We start from the raw sequence: 13,987 nt of genomic DNA, 5'->3' as shown, positions 1-13,987 counted from the left end.
TGACCACCCGATCCCGTTAGTCGCCTCTTATTACAAGCATGGGTTACTGAAGATCAATGCTGACCCGGATCTTCACAGGTCATTGGGAAGAGGAGACAAGTATATATCACTCGTCTAAATCACTGCATTCATTTTGAACCGACAGAGACACCCCCTCACAAAGCACTGTTTATAATAGACCAGACATTGTGCAAATTGCTTTACAAAAACTTGTTCTTCAGATCCATCAAATACAGAAATAATGGGCAAATGATGATTTTAAAATCATTGGATTATGTTGCTGATCCAAAATATCAAAAAAATTAAACTGAGTCTTATAAACTTACATTAGGTGGAAATATATGTAAGTTCATCTGCAAAACCTTGTTCCAGTCGGAATGAAAATATGATTATGTAAAAAATGGATGTCTGGATAAGTGAACTGAATCACAATTATTATTTTCAGAAAAACAAAAATTGAAAAAAGCATTCAAGAAAATTTATTGCAAAAGTATGAACATAGAAACATATTTCTTTGCACAAATCTTCATCCTTGAGCTCCATATATACATGACATATTACACATCATCATCAACAACACATACAATACTCACACCCATCTATAGCCACAATCAAATGTTAGACAATCATCCATTAGGTTTTCTAAAGCACAATGTCATTAAAATCACATTGCTACCAATAAACTTCAGCAGACGTGAAAATGAAGATCTCATTACAATGAGATGCCCCAAAGCATCTATGACTGCCAAAAAGTCCTTGACCATTCTTCCCCCATCATCACACTCACCCCCACCAAAAAGAAAGAATAGCCAGACTAGGGAACCATCTTCCAAAACAGACTTTTCCATTCTGTTCAAGATGGCACCTGCTGCAGAAGACTGACAATCATGTTGTGAATTTTGTTTTTAATACGAAGAGTTTGTTGTTGATCAATTCAGCAATAATTATTAGGGGTGACTGTTGAGGGGGAAACAACTATTGCGATAGTGATAGTCTATTTCGACCAACTATTGCAATAGTTTTTTTCCCCTGGTGAGTATTTTATCACACAGGTCCGTCAAAGAGATGGGTGGAACGTGACATAAGTGTCTGCAACAACACCATCTTTAACACTAGCATCTATCAAGTTTTGGTTTTACCACTCAACACCTATGAATGAATCACATACACAAAGACTATTATCGTAAGACACATTGGTGGTGTACAAGCACTTAATGCCAACTGAACAAGACATCAAATATAAGAGAATAATCAGAAAACACCATCTCTGTCGTTAACCCGGGAGAACAGGTTGGTGGTTCAGAGCCATGTTTGCGTCAAATCAAAAACCACTAAATGCTCTGTATTAAGGAATGAAATTAGGGCTGGCGGATAAGTCAGTATACTCTGAGTGGATATCCATTTAAATCACAGCATGGTATCTCACTGGGCTAGCACTACATAGCTGGCTTAAATCCACTCAAAAACAAGAAGGCTTTCATGTGCATGGACGCAGCGATAAACGTGCAGTATTCCTGAATATGATGTTACAACTGATTTAGCCCCACCTAACATTGTCAGACTACATGCACTTCTTGCACAATTATTTTAGGTCTGACAATATTATGGTAACAATCATTGAAAGCAGAAATGCATTTTGTCCTTAAATATTTAGTGGCAGACATTTATCACAATCATTGATAGGGGGGGTCCAGGGGTTCAAACACACACACACACCCCACCCCACACCCCCTTTTTGAAACTTCCTGGATCAGCCTATGACAAATCAACACTCTCCTCCATTAATCAGTTTGAGCATCTATCCACTTCACCTTGTTTTGCTTTTCAACGAAGCACTCAGCAATATCCTGTTAGTCACCATGCATGGGCGACAAGCATCATCATCATGCATCCATGGCTGAAGGTCAGCTCTAACTTTGATCTTCACAGGACATAAATCCAGATATATATCACACTCACATCTGTCACTAACATTCATATCTCTTGTGACCATCTCTGTTTAAGTAATAGACACATACACACCAATAACGGTCATATCCCAATTCCAGTTATGGAATTGTCTGAAAACTTCCATTCAAAGTTTTAATGCCTTATCTGTCATTCACATCAAACATGATAACACAATATATTACACCAGCATGACACACAATATAAATACACCCTGCCCCCACTCATATCGACCATTAACGCACACCATGCATTGGTTAGGTGAGGCGAGGTGAAATTGGGTTTTATGTCGTGCTTGAGAATATTTCGCTCATATGGCGTCGTGCATGCGTGTGTATATGTATGTGCGGCTGCTTGTACTAGCCCAGACTTAAGCTGGTTTTATAGTGCTAGCCCACTGAGATACCATGCCGCAGTGAAGCATGAATACCCCACTCAGACACATTACACTGACTCCGAGCCGACCAGTCTTTGTTGTACCCATTAATGCCGAGCGCCAGGCAGGAACCAACAAGTACCATATTTTAACGTCTTTTGGTATGACGCGGTCGGGGATCGAACCCGCGACCTTCCGCTCTCCGGGCGGACGCTCTAACCACTACACCACGGAGGCGGTCACACCATGTATTGGAGGCATATAACACAGCATATTGTTATCAGCAGATATTCACAAGAACATAGTCAGGGACTTCTCTAAACCTGCTTCCATGCCTATATTTGTCTGTAAGTTTGCAGCAAATATTAGTAAAAATATTCATATTGGAATTAAAAACCTGCACAATTTAATATGTTTCAGTAAAAACTAATGTCCCACCTTTGTAGTCTTGTGTCTGATAAGTACAAATAAAGGGAAAGGATTTCATTTTTCCACATAATTGCTTTCAACATACTGACAAATAGAATTTGAATTGAAGGAATTCAGAACTTGAAGAAATACCAGATTAAACATAAAAAAAACCATTTCCCCAGTTGGGCTGCCAAAGCCACTCGGCTCGGAATGCAAGAAGACCCTTACTGTAATGTTAGTATGCATGGTTAATAAAAATAAAAAATAACAGTGAGTGCAGGTCTCTGATTGGTTGAAACAATATATGGTTATATGGCAGTGTTCACGAATGGTGTTTTAAAATAACAGGACATTGGGTCCTGTAAGTTTCAGATGTCTGTCTGACCCATTGAAAATTCACAGGACCGGTTGTACACTTTTATCAGACTGTTGGCAAATTTGTCGGATTTGTCCGAGGGTCAGACGCTATTCGTGAACACTGATATGGGATGTGAAGCTCTGGAAACACTGTGGCCTTTTACTGTTGTAGAAGTTTTTGTCACTGTAATTGTTGCTGTCTGTAGTTGTCGTCATTGTCGTTAATCCAGTTTGAGCGCCATGTCTTCCTCCAGCTGTTTCAGATACAAGGAGTCATCAATGATAAAACTGAAACAAAGGGTAATGGTGGTCATACCATTTCTCATAGATTTGGCATACATCTGTCGTAAACAAATGGTCTGGTCTGGTCTGGTCTGCCGTCTGGTCTGGTCTGGTCTGCCGTCTGATCTGGTCTGCCGTCTGATCTGGTCTGGTCAGTCTGTTGTCTGGTCTGTCTGTCCGTTGTGTATAATGCCACATTCACAATATTTCAGGTTCAGGTAAACTCAAGAAATATAACCACTTACAGTCTAAAACTTTCAAAGTCTGAGACAAACACTTAATAGTGAGCTCTTTCCAGATTAGCCTTTGAGGGCTTGTCTCAAGTGGAGATGTTCTACCATCTCAATGACTGTACACAAAGTAGTCATTCATACATGGGATACATGTAACAACTACAGTGGACGCCCTCTAAACCAGCAGCCCTCCAATCCGGCATGCTCTCAATATCGGCACTAGAATTTGGTCCCAGTAGAAGCTAATTTATGATCATAAACCGCCCTCTAAACCAGCACACCCTCTATACTGGTTCACCCTCTATACTGGCACACCCTCTAAACCGGCACACCCTCTAAACCGGCACATCCTCTATACCGGCACACCCTCTATACCAGCACACCCTCTATACCGGCACACCCTCTATACCAGCACACCCTCTATACAGGCACACCCTCTATACCGGCACACCATCTATACCGGCACACCCTCTATACCAGCACACCCTCTAAACCGGCACACCCTCTATACCGGCACACCCTCTATTCCGGTTTATAGGTTTAGAGGGCTTCCACTGTAACTTTCCCTTACAGCCTCATTAACCTCATCATATGTGATAAACACCTACAACATGGGGGCAGTTTTCTATGAATTTTGTACTGGGACCTCTCATCCCCACGAAAAAACCCCAACTATGTTAGAGAATTTCAGCAAGATGAACTCACCTGAATGACAGCAGGAACTATGATAGCATAACTCACCAAGACAAGCTGACCTGTACCACACAAGGATCTATGTTAGCGTAACTCGTCAAGATGAACTCACCTGTTCGACAGCAGAAACTATGTTAGCTTGAAGACAAGCTGACCTGTACCACACAAGGATCTATGTTAGCGTAATTCAGCAAGATGAACTCACCTGTACAACAACAGGAACTATGATAGCATAACTCACCAAGACAAGCTGACCTGTACCACACAAAGATCTATGTTAGCGTAACTCGTCAAGATGAACTCACCTGTTCGACAGCAGAAACTGTACCACACAAGGATCTATGTTAGCGTAAATCAGCAAGATGAACTCACCTGCACGACAGCAGAAACTGTACCACACAAGGATCTATGTTAGTGTAACTCATCAAGATGAACTCACCTGTACAGCACATAACTCTACAATTACCACAGCACCAACTATACTAGCGCAACTCAGCTAGACTAACTCACCTGTACCACAACAATCCGAGGGGGGCAGTCCCAGCATGCCACAGTGCATGAGCATCAAGGGCCCACCAATATGGCGGAAAGTCAAACAGCTCCAGCAACAGCAAGGCATTGATTCCGACAACAACAGCAGCACATTTCCATACATAGCGCTGTTTCTTGTACTTCATGGCACACCAGATCAGCCATCCGAACATGTTTACCCCGCCTGCAACAACAACGCAGTCTCCATAAGTGTTCTCGCCTATCAGGACAAGGATATAAGTAAAGTTACTGCCAACAACTTGCACAGAAAACTGATATGTTTCCCTCAAGCGACATGGCTCCTTCAAGTCACCTGCTTTGCTAGTCCGAATGAACTGCATCATTTCAATTTACTTCCTACAATCACCAGCGGCTGAAGGGATGGTATAAATCCAGCTAGGGTCCATGCAGGTAGCAAAGGTACTGTAAGTCCCAATGGTCCCTAGTATGGTGATCTACCTTAGGTTGCTGGCCAAATTTGAAATCCAGTTTTAGAGTGAGTGAGTGAGTTTAGTTTTACGCCGCACTCAACAATATTCCAGCTATATGACGGCGATCTGTAAATAATCGAGTCTGGACCAGACAATCCAGTGATCAACAGCATGAGCATCGATCTGCGCAATTGGGAACCAATGACATGTGTCAACCAAGTCAGCGAGCCTGACCACCCGATCCCGTTAGTCGCCTCTTACTACAAGCATGGGTTACTGAAGATCAATATTCTAACCCAGACCTTCACAGGTACAGTTTTAGAGATAGATACTAGTTTTACTTCTTGTGTCTGTGATATTCTAGTTGGTTTTGCTGTCCTTCGTTGACAGGCTCTTAGTGATTTACATGTATTAATGGTGAAGTTAAAAAAACTACGATATGGTTGAAATATTGCCGATGAGACTCAAATTTTAACTCATTTAACTTTAACTCATGTCAGGTTACAAATCTCAGGCCTACTGACATTACATATCAAAATCAGTGCTTGATGTGCCTGGAAAATGAACGTTTCTTGTAAAATTCTTATTTCAAACATTTTAAGTAATCAGGGTGTCATTAAAGTTTCATCCTTAAAGACGAATTAAAGATGTTGAATCTTCAATTGAAAAATGAAATGCTATAAAGGGAGATAATGCACCTTGCGAAAACCTTTCTTCACCTGGGTAATATTTTGGCAAAGACAACTCACCAATGCCTAAATTCATCTTCATGTTGTAACCATAGTCAAACTTGATGAAAGCCAGATAGTAGATGTGTTGAAAGTAGATCAGGAGAAGGGTCACACCGACCAAGCACGGCCGCCATTTTACTTTCGTCCCCAGAATCCTGGACAAATTCAAATATCACCATCATCATCACCATCAAAATCATTATTATCATCATCATCATCATCATCATATTACCATCACCACCATCAACAATTGTATCAGCAGCAGCATCAAAATCATCACTGTCATCATAATCATCATCACCATCATCATATTACCATCACCACCAGCAGCAACATAATTGCCAGGTATTTTGCCACCCCCTCATCATCATCATCGTCATGACTACCACCACCACCACCATCAACAATAGTATCAGCAGCAGCATCAAAATCATCATTATAATCATCGTCATGACCACCACTTCGTCATCGTTATCATCATCATCACTAAATTATCCCTTATCACCATTAATTGTCATCAGTATGCAGTCATGTTGCTGTGTTCATTAACTATTTATTATTGCAAAAATAGCATGTTTCCTGTACAACATTTTAACTGCTGTATGAAACTGACATAAACAATTCTTGACTTGCACTTACCTGCAACTAAAGATGAACACGTTGTAAAGCACAATGGAAAAGGCAAAGAAATAGTCCATTTTCTGAAATAGACATCGTCTTTATCAAGTTTATGAAGATGGAAATATTAGTCCTCAAATAAAAGAACTGATTTTAAATAGATCAATTATGATAAAGTTCCTAACTCAGAATGAGGCACGTAATCACCAGAGCACAAAATCAGTGATATTAAGGGCTCAGCTCCTGAGGCATATAAAAACATTGACCTCCTCACAACTGGTAGACTAATTCATGTACTGCGAGTACCCCTCTGACAATTGTAAATTGACACACCTCCCATGGCTGAATGCTATAAAATGACTTCAGAAAGTGGTCAAATGTACCTTATGTTAAATTTAGGATAACACAAGTCATATGTTTTGTGTTCCATACCTCGGTGAAGTCGGTGTCTCTTGTATGGAAGACAGTGGACCATGTCCAAGCATTTACTGCAACCTGTAAACCATTGTGAACATTTTATCCAAATTATTAAATAACTTCATGTTTTACTCTAGATTCTTTAGTAGGGTGATAAGTGTACATGGTGTATTTTTACATCAAGTGTGAAAGTCTAGAAGGATTAGTGGTGTATTGCGACAAGTATGAAGCAGGGCCTAGATTTTCGAAGCTCTCTTAGCGCTAAGATAGTCGTAAGTGCCATACATTAACATAAACTTACGACTATCGTAGCTCTAAGAGAGCTTCGAAAATCTGGGCCCAGGGTTGGTGAATTGGCACAAACATCGCATCACATATATACATTGTACAAGCAGGGCATGTGCCACGCCAATGTCACCTGTAACCAAGGCAACACAGCAAAACACACCTGTAGAGTGAAGTGTCAGCTTACCACAGTCGCCACATACCAGACTTGGTACTGAGGACAGTAACCATGGCCACACAGAGAAACACACCTGTAAAGTGAAGCGTCAACCTACCACAGAAGCCCCGTGCCAGACGTAGTACTGAGAATGGCAACCATGGCAACAGTGAGACACACCTGTAGAGTGAAGTGTCAACCTACCACAAAAGCCCCGTGCCAGACGTAGTACTGAGAATGGCAACCATGGCAACAGTGAGACACACCTGTAGAGTGAAGTGTCAACCTACCACAGAAGCCCCGTGCAAGACGTAGTACTGAGAATGGTAACCATGGCAACAGTGAAACACACCTGTAGAGTGAAGTGTCAACCTACCACAGAAGCCCCGTGCAAGACATAGTACTGAGAATGGTAACCATGGCAACAGTGAAACACACCTGTAGAGTGAAGTGTCAACCTACCACAGCCGCCCCGTGCCAGACATAGTAGAGAGGAGAGGACCTGGACACCTGCGACCGAAACCTGACCAGCCCCAGGTGGGACAGTCCGTTGAGGATGGAGAAGAGAGTTGATGCAGGCTCCTGTACACCCAGGATGCGGACAAACGGCCACTAGTAACAGAAAGATTAAACTAGGACTGTCAAAAACATGTACTACATAGTTGATGTTTTTCAGTGTAATATGGTCATAACTGAAATCATGCGTTTTTCACTTAATGTTTTCCTTCCTTCAACATATTAAAGGCAATATTTATTGATAATTCATAATAATAATCTTGATGATATCAATTATCAAAAGCAAATATATAACAACAAAAAAATAAAGTAACTGCATGTAAAAGTTCTGAACCTGCCTAGGAAATTGTGTACAGATGGTCAGTGATTCAAACATCTAGATTCAAAGCTTTACATTCATAACATATCAGTGGGTGGTTTATCTGTATTGTTTTAAACAGATCAGTTATGGTTATTGCACAGAAGGATATAAATATATGCCAATCATTTTCCATAACCTTTATTTTGATAATAAACTTTAGGCATACTATGTACTGGTGACATTGACCTTTAACAAAAGGTTTCTATTTGTTTATATGCCACACATTCAATCCCTGCCAATGTCACAAACATTAAATATAATATGGGTTGGGGGATAGATGGGGGAGGGTTTTAAGTAAACATGTGTGTAAGTTTAGTTACATTTGGATGGCAGAGTTGGACGATACACTTATTTTGTAAATTTTCTTTCTGGCTGCCAACGAGGTTACTAGATAGGGAGGTTCAAAGTGTATCAAAGTGCCATACTGCAATACAGTGAGTGTTCTTTTAGAGGTTGATGCAGTCTTCATAACAAAATTGTGTAGAAATGGCATATTAATAGATTTGAAATTTCATTGGAAGATTTTGCGGTGTGGTTTTCTTGTAATCATCCGAGTAGGATAGTCGGATGGAGATTTATGACCCATTGATGTATCTGGGATGGTGAGGTAGCATATTGTTAAAGTGTTTGCTTGTCACGCTAAAGACCAGAGTACAATTCGTTGGTTTCACATTAATTTTCGACTCGCTGTGCGCATGCGTAGAGCGTGTAAATATATCCACTGGTCAACTTCCGGTTTGGTCGTATTAGCGATATCGTAAACACACTCTAAATAAATGCTGTATGAATATTATTTACGCGTGACAACTGTTCATAGTTGAGTACATACATCCATTTGCCTATGCTTTTCAATAATTGATGTCCTATTTTGGTGCATTGCATCAGAGATGTGTTTTTTTACTTGTGAGAAGGGGATGTGCAGGAAGGACGGTGGACGGGTGGTGGTGAGATGTGTTTATACAAGAGCTTGTTAACAAACGTTAAGCTATTTATTTAACTAATTCCGGTCCCTTCCATTCATAAATGAATTGAGATCAGTTAACCTCGACATAAAACCATATATTTGTTTTGATTTTTGCTTTCTTTAGAGTGTGTTTACACTATCGGTAAAGCTTACAACCAAAGCGCAAGTTAGCCCGTGGATATTTTTACACGCTCTGCACATGCGCAGAGCGAGTCGAAAATTAATGTGAAACCAACGAATTCCCAACAAGAGTACTATGTGTGAAGCCTATTTCTCGTCCCCCACCACGATATTGCTGGAACACTGCTAAAAGCGGCATAAAACTAATCTCACCCAAACCTCCTGAGTGGGTGGGTTTTTAAAAACTTGCAGTAGATCTTATTCCCCAATGATTTCTATCCTTACCTTCCCATGAAACTGTGGAACTCCACTTCCATCACGTCCAAAAGCATCCACAGTGGACCACATGCAGTCATATTTACATTCATCGATACAATTCCAGTGCAATAACTGAAGATGATATGGTTGTTTCTGAAGAAACGTGTCTACATCTGAACAGTTGGCAGTGTAACAGTTCCTCACACACCTCTGATAAAACCAGGATCTGTCGCCGGCAGAAGCCTCTGCCGAGTTGACGTACATCAGCGACACGGCTACCACTGAAATAATACTGGCATACATTGTCTGTCAACGCGCTGATCCAGAAATTCTTGTGTTAATATTTCGTGTTCTGCCAACCAACACCATCCGCATTAAATATTTATCCAGGAAAGTCAATTCTGAAGTTCAAACTCATATAAGACAAGACGCGCAAATTAATCAATACATTTATGTAGAAATCCATACAGTCGGTTTGCGAGAAATGTCACATGGATATTTGGTGCTCCTGTTAGCCGACATTACCTATTGACCTACTTCTAGCTACTGTTTAGCGGTCTGTTCGATCGTATACAGCGTGACAACCGCTTAGCATGGGTCATAACATGTCAACAACCTTATTTTGTAAACAGATTACTGGTTTCCGAAACTGTATTTTGCACACGTTTGGTCGTTCGACCTGAAGTGAAAAGTCCATGTTGACAATAACGTGCACGTTCGCTCATGGGAGTTACCTCCCTTCCAAAACATTTTCAATATGCTATTTTCACTTCGACTGTACGGGATCTAGTCAAATATAAGTCTCTGACGGTGTAATTTTGAGTGAAAAATGGCGGCCATCTTGAATTTTCAAAGCCTCTCTATTTGTATATTACCTTTATAGTACAAGCATCATATCTGCCCTAATTCATGCATCTTGTATGAAAATTGTGGAATATACATGTAATCTAAGTCTCTGACGGTGTAATTTTGAGCGGAAAATGGCAGCCATCTTGAAAAATGGTGGCCATCTTGAATTTTCAAAGCCTCCCTATCTGTATATTATCTTTATACTACAAGCATCATATCTGCCCAAATTCATGCATCTTGTATGAAAATCGTGGAATTTACATGGAATCTAAGTCTGTGCAGAGACCATATAATAGATTTATTATATGGTCTCTGGTCTGTGACGGTGTAATTTTGAGTGGAAATTGGCGGCCATCTTGAATTTTCAATGCCTCCCTATCTGTATCTTATTTTTATAGTATAATCAACATATCTGCCAAATTTCATGCTTGTAACATGAAAATGCATAATTATACCATTATCCGCTGTACTAAAATGAGCCGAAGGACAAAAGGGCCGAGAAGTGCCAAGTCAAATGGGCCGTTGTGAAACTCAAATGGGCCGTGAACAAATGTCAAAAGGGCTTTATTCTGAGTCATATGGGCCGAACAATTATTATGTAATTTATTTAATTAATATTTTTCGGCCCTTTTTTACTTTGATTTCGGTCCATTTGACTTATGGCCACGGACCATTTGACTTTTTTTCGTCCCTTTTGTCTTTCGGCCCATTTGACTACAACCAGACTGTACGTCTCTGTAACAAGAATCATTATATCTACATTCTCGTTTAATTTGAAACGTAAACTAAAATATCCGGGGGAGAACTCTTGTTTTGGACTCCTGGACACATGTTATTATTTATTCAAAATTGTGAAGACACATTATTTTGAATACGACAACTTTAGTTCTGTGGTAGTCTGTCTCACAGTCCCTGAACCACATTATTTTCCCTACTGTCAAGCCTTCTCTTCAGTGCTAAAGCACTTACTGAAGCAAGTCTAGATTTCCTCAGGTTCAGGTAGTGACCCCAGCACGTGTAGCCCCAATGCAGATGTTCTTAGTCTCTGAATCTCTGGTCTCCCTGGGGCTCCTTTTCAATTTAAATGGGCTTGTTTGTTAGTATCAAAATTATATATATTCAGGGACTAAGCATTAGGCTAGTTCTGTGGTGAAACGTAAACCAATAGATATGTGAAGAGGGTGGCTGCCTACGGGATTGTACCACAGGGAACCAGAGTGTCTGGAATCAGCCTTAAGACAACCATCAGCTACGGCATGGGAGAAACGCCAGCGCACCACATGAGGTCGACATCTATTAGGGGGGCGGTGGGGTAGCCTAATGGTTAAAGCGTTCGCTCGTCACGCCGAAGACCCGGGTTCGAATCCCCACATGGGTACAATGTGTGAAGCCCATTTCTGGTGTCCCCCGCCGTGATGTTGCTGGAATATTGCTTAAAGCGGCGTAAAACCAAACTCAGTCAGTCAGTCAGTCAACATCTATTAGAACACCAGGTGGTACAGGTCTCCACGTCAGCAAGTTCAGTTTTGTTGTTTAACGCCCCACTCTGCAATATTACAGCTATATGGCTGCGGTATGTATATAATCGAGTCTGTACCAGATAATCCAGTGATACATGTTTTAAGACTTGTATGGTTAAGGTGGACCGTAAGGCAGAAGATTCAAAGTTAAACATTTTACATATCATCCTCGTCTGGACCAGATCAACAGCATCAGCATCGATCTACTCAATTGGCATACGATGACATGTGTCCACCAAGTCAGCGAGCCTGACCACCCGATCCCGTTAATCCCGTAGCCATATATTGATCAGGCTTCTCCGTACTCTCCCAATCGGGGTATCCAGGAGTGTATTTTGTTAGTAATTCTCTCTACATCAATATTGATGTAGTGGATGCGTGGCGGAATGGCCGTTTATTGAGTGTCGGAAACACTAGACACCTGTAGTACTACAGCACAGTGTGTGTATCAATACATGTGTGAAGTTGGTGGAGCCTCAGCACCTGTATACAACAAACTGTGATATCAGCTGTCATCTCTGGATAAGTGGTAACTAAATCTCCTTGCCAAGCTGGGTAAGTGAACATCAAATTGTTATTCTTTCGTTTTACTACATCCAGAGTTGACTGTACTTGTAAAATAACTCTCAATAAAATATATTAACTGGATTTCGGAGTTTTCATAAGTTATTTTCTTAACATTTTGTTTTGTTTGTTTGTTGTTTAAGTCTGCACTTAGCAATATTCTAGCTAGATTGCGGCGTTCTGTAAATAATCGAGTCTGGACCACACAATCCAGTGATCAACAGCATGAGCATCGATCTACACAATTTGGGATACAATGACGTGTCAACCAAGTCAGCGAGCCTGACCACCCGATCCCGTTAGTCCCGTAGCCATATTGATCAGGCTTCTCCGTACTCTCCCACTCGGGATATCAAGGAGTGTATTTTGTTAGTAATTGTGATTATTTCCAAAGTCATATATTTTCAAACTAAATGAAAGCGCGGCTGTTGGATTATATTTTTTACTTTGTTCTGTCGTCAGGCTAGCGAGTTTAAGTTCTAACACTGCTGGCGCCTGAAGCGAAGCCCTGATATCTTCAGAATGTGTATGAACAAGCTCAGAATCAAATATAGTAATCTGTCTGCAAGGTCGTATCTTACAAAGGGATTTACTAATATAAATAAACAGTGATGCACGAGTACATAACGCCTTTTAGAAAGTGAGTGAGTATGGTTTTACGCCATTTTTAGCAATATTCCAACAATATCACGGCAGGGGACACCAGAAAAGGGCTTCACACATTGTACCCATGTGGGGAATCGAACCGGGTCTTCGGCGTGACGAGCGAACGCTTAAACCACTAGCTAGGCTACCCATCGCCGAAGGTGTAATGACGACAGTTGTCTCCCAGAGAAAGTAGAGAGTTACAATTGTGATTAGACTTTCTGAGTACTATACAAATTGTTCTGGTTTGTGTGTGTGTGTGAGAGAGAGAGAGAGAGAGAGAGAGAGAGAGAGAGAGAGAGAGAGAGAGAGAGAGAGAGAGAGAGAGAGAGAGAGAGAGAGAGAGAGAGAGAGAGAGAGAGAGAGAGAGAGAGAGAGAGAGAGAGAGAGAGAGAGAGAGAGAGAGAGAGAGAGAGAGAGAGAGAAATACCAATATGATAATAGCACCAACAATTTTAACTCAAAACTAAAGGTGAAATTATGAAATATTACCGGGTAAAAGACAAGTTAGGACATGCACGAGTTTACATTGTTTGTATATTTGAGCGCAATTAAAAATTAACAACTATGCGAAGATTAGTTTCATTTAAAAACTGACTTTGATTTAATTTATCTGTGTGGGGGTTTAAACATGAAAACCGGATTTCACCGTGTAAATGCGCGCATATCGGATTTAATATTTTTACCCCACTGCATATAAATAAATGTAAAAGTCATTTCT

At 40.7% G+C, this 13,987-nt stretch overlaps 1 protein-coding gene across 1 annotated transcript; it reads right to left on the bottom strand.

Annotated features, from left to right (window-relative positions):
- Nucleotides 1–2,569: 2,569 nt before the first annotated feature.
- On the bottom strand, nucleotides 2,570–10,420 carry LOC124276784 (post-GPI attachment to proteins factor 3-like). Its single transcript, XM_046712435.1, has 7 exons — nucleotides 9,716–10,420; nucleotides 7,932–8,081; nucleotides 7,043–7,105; nucleotides 6,632–6,693; nucleotides 6,011–6,147; nucleotides 4,810–5,014; nucleotides 2,570–3,379 (listed from the first exon to the last, which is right to left on the bottom strand). Exons 1-7 carry the CDS (start codon nucleotides 9,989–9,991, stop codon nucleotides 3,313–3,315), a joined length of 960 nt encoding a protein of 319 aa, XP_046568391.1. The 5' UTR covers nucleotides 9,992–10,420; the 3' UTR covers nucleotides 2,570–3,312.
- Nucleotides 10,421–13,987: the final 3,567 nt, after the last annotated feature.

The sequence above is a fragment of the Haliotis rubra genome, unplaced genomic scaffold (genome assembly GCF_003918875.1).
Source record: "Haliotis rubra isolate DU_JTF1 unplaced genomic scaffold, ASM391887v1 Scf213, whole genome shotgun sequence".
Taxonomy (NCBI): domain Eukaryota; kingdom Metazoa; phylum Mollusca; class Gastropoda; order Lepetellida; family Haliotidae; genus Haliotis; species Haliotis rubra.
Note: the sequence above shows the minus strand (reverse complement) of the source record. Positions and strands in the feature narration are given on the sequence as shown.

Coding starts and splice junctions, on each gene's coding strand:
- LOC124276784 (XM_046712435.1), bottom strand. CDS start 9,991: ATGTATGCCAGTATTATTTCAGTGGTAGCCGTGTCGCTGATGTACGTC. Junction 8,082..9,715: donor TTCCACAGTTTCATGGGAAG/GTAAGGATAGAA, acceptor TTCTGTTACTAG/TGGCCGTTTGTCCGCATCCT. Junction 3,380..4,809: donor CTCGGATTGTTGTGGTACAG/GTGAGTTAGTCT, acceptor CCTTTGTTTCAG/TTTTATCATTGATGACTCCT.